The sequence below is a fragment of the Otolemur garnettii genome, unplaced genomic scaffold, assembly GCF_000181295.1.
Source record: "Otolemur garnettii isolate 467f Iridium unplaced genomic scaffold, OtoGar3 scaffold00025, whole genome shotgun sequence".
In the NCBI taxonomy this organism is placed as follows: Eukaryota; Metazoa; Chordata; class Mammalia; order Primates; family Galagidae; genus Otolemur; species Otolemur garnettii.
The window spans coordinates 14,889,902-14,891,889 of record NW_003852420.1 but is presented as its reverse complement, the minus strand read 5'-3'; the positions used below and the strand labels follow the sequence as shown (position 1 = coordinate 14,891,889).

Genomic DNA, 1,988 nt, shown 5'->3' with positions numbered 1-1,988 from the left:
TCCCAGCTACTTGGGAGGCTGAGGCAGGAGACTCGCTTGAGCTCAGGAGTTGGAGGTTGCTGTGAGCTGTGATGCCACAGCACTCTACCCAGGGGTATAGCTTGAGGCTCTGACTCAAAAAAAAAAGTCACAGGCTAGCATCTGTACCCTTAGTAACAATCATTAGTTAAGAAACATTAACCTGGCCAGATACACTGGCTCACACTTGTAATCCTAACACTCTGGAAGGCTGAGGCAGGAAGATTACTTGAGCTCACATGTTTGGGACCAGCCTGATCAAGAGTAGTACCTTGTCTCTACCAGAAATAGAAAAATTAGCTAGAGCCGGACACAGTGCCTCACACCTATAATCCTAGCACTCTGGGTAGCCAAAGCTGGTAGATTGCTTGAACTCAGGAGTTTAAGACCAGCATGGAAAAGAGCAAGACCTCTGTCTCTACTAAAGATAGAAAAACTAGTTAGGGGCCAGGTATAGTGGTTCACGTGAGCCTATAATCCTAGCACTATGGGAGACAGAGGCAGGTGGATTGCCTGAGCTCATGGGTTGGAAACCTGCCTGAGCCAGAGCAAGATTCTATCTCTACAAATAGCCAGGCATTGTGGTGGGTACCTGTAGTCCCAGGGACATGGGAGGCTGAGGCAAGAGAATTGCTTGAGCCCAAGAGTTTGAGGTGCTGTAAGTTATGCTGCCAGAGTGACAAAGTTAAGTCTGTCTCAAAAAAAAAAAAAAAAAAAGTTAGCCAGGTATAGTGGAGGGTGCCTTGTAGTCCCAACTACTTGGGAGGCTAAGGCAGGAGGATCACCTGAGCCAAGGGGTTTGAGGTTACATTGGGCTACAATGACTCTACTGCCTTCTCCCCAAGGCAACAAAGTCTCAAAAATAATAAAATAAAAAGAAACATACACCTACATAAAAGAATATTTACTTACTTTGTCAACACCCATCCTCTTAAATCCTGCTTGTAGTATTTTGAAGTTCTGGATGTATTCGTGTTCTAGCTTAGCTTGGAATTTCACTTTCTTCAAAGCAATGGAGCCAGGGAACAGCATGTCCATAAACTGACAATAGGCAGCCCCTGAATAAACAAGAGCAATAGAAAAATACAATAAACACTAGACTAAGTCACTGAATGCTACTATTAAAAAAGTATGCAGACAGACTTAAAGCAAGACAAGGTGTATCATGGCATAACTGCCATGTCTTCACTGACTACCATAGCTCTGGTCCAGTAGGCTCTGTGCTACAAGGAGAGATCACAAAAAAGGGCACAATGCGGCTGCTGCCACATAATTATGTATCTCTAGTACACTGGTTCTCAACCCTTTGAGGTCAATGGTCCCTTAGGGCATTAAATGAAAGCTTCAGACAACATTCTGCACATAATAGATGCCTATCTATTAGAAGACTCCTGATTAAGAATTCCCGATATTGGCTCGGCACCTGAAGCACAGTGGTTAAGGTGCCGGCCACATACACCGAGGGTTCAAACCCAGCCCAGGCCAGCTAAATGACAATGACAACTGCAACAAAAAATAGTCAGGCATTGTGGCAGGCGCCTACAGTCCTAGCTACTTGGGAGGCTAAGGCAAGAAAATCACTTAAGCCGAAGAGTTTGAGGTTGCTGTGAGCTGTGACGCTACAGCACTCTACTGAGGGCAACATAGTGAGACTCTGTCTGAAAAAAAAAAAAAAACACAAGAATTCACAATATTCTAACACTAACGCACAGGAAACACACACTGACTATTAAATGTACAGAGTATTCCAGTTTCAGGGAGTGAGATACTTTGGTCAACTTAAAAGATGATGAGGCCACTGCACTCTAGCTGCAGGAATCTGCCCCACCCCACAAAAACCTTAAATTACTGGGCAGTGAGAAGTCATTAATCCAGACATTAAATATCAGGCTCGGCTCGGCGCCTATAGCTCAACCGGCTAAGGCGCCAGCCACGTACACCTAAGGTGGCGGGTTCAAATCCCCAGCCCG

At 45.1% G+C, this 1,988-nt stretch overlaps 1 protein-coding gene across 1 annotated transcript in view; it reads right to left on the bottom strand.

Moving 5' to 3' along the window:
* The window catches only part of MAPRE1 (microtubule associated protein RP/EB family member 1), a 28,828-nt gene that overhangs the window by 16,447 nt on the left and 10,393 nt on the right, over positions 1-1,988 (bottom strand). Inside the window, exon 3 of the mRNA XM_003788096.1 lies at positions 931-1,076. Coding sequence (XP_003788144.1) covers positions 931-1,076 — 146 coding nt within the window. The remainder of the gene's footprint in view (positions 1-930; positions 1,077-1,988) is intronic.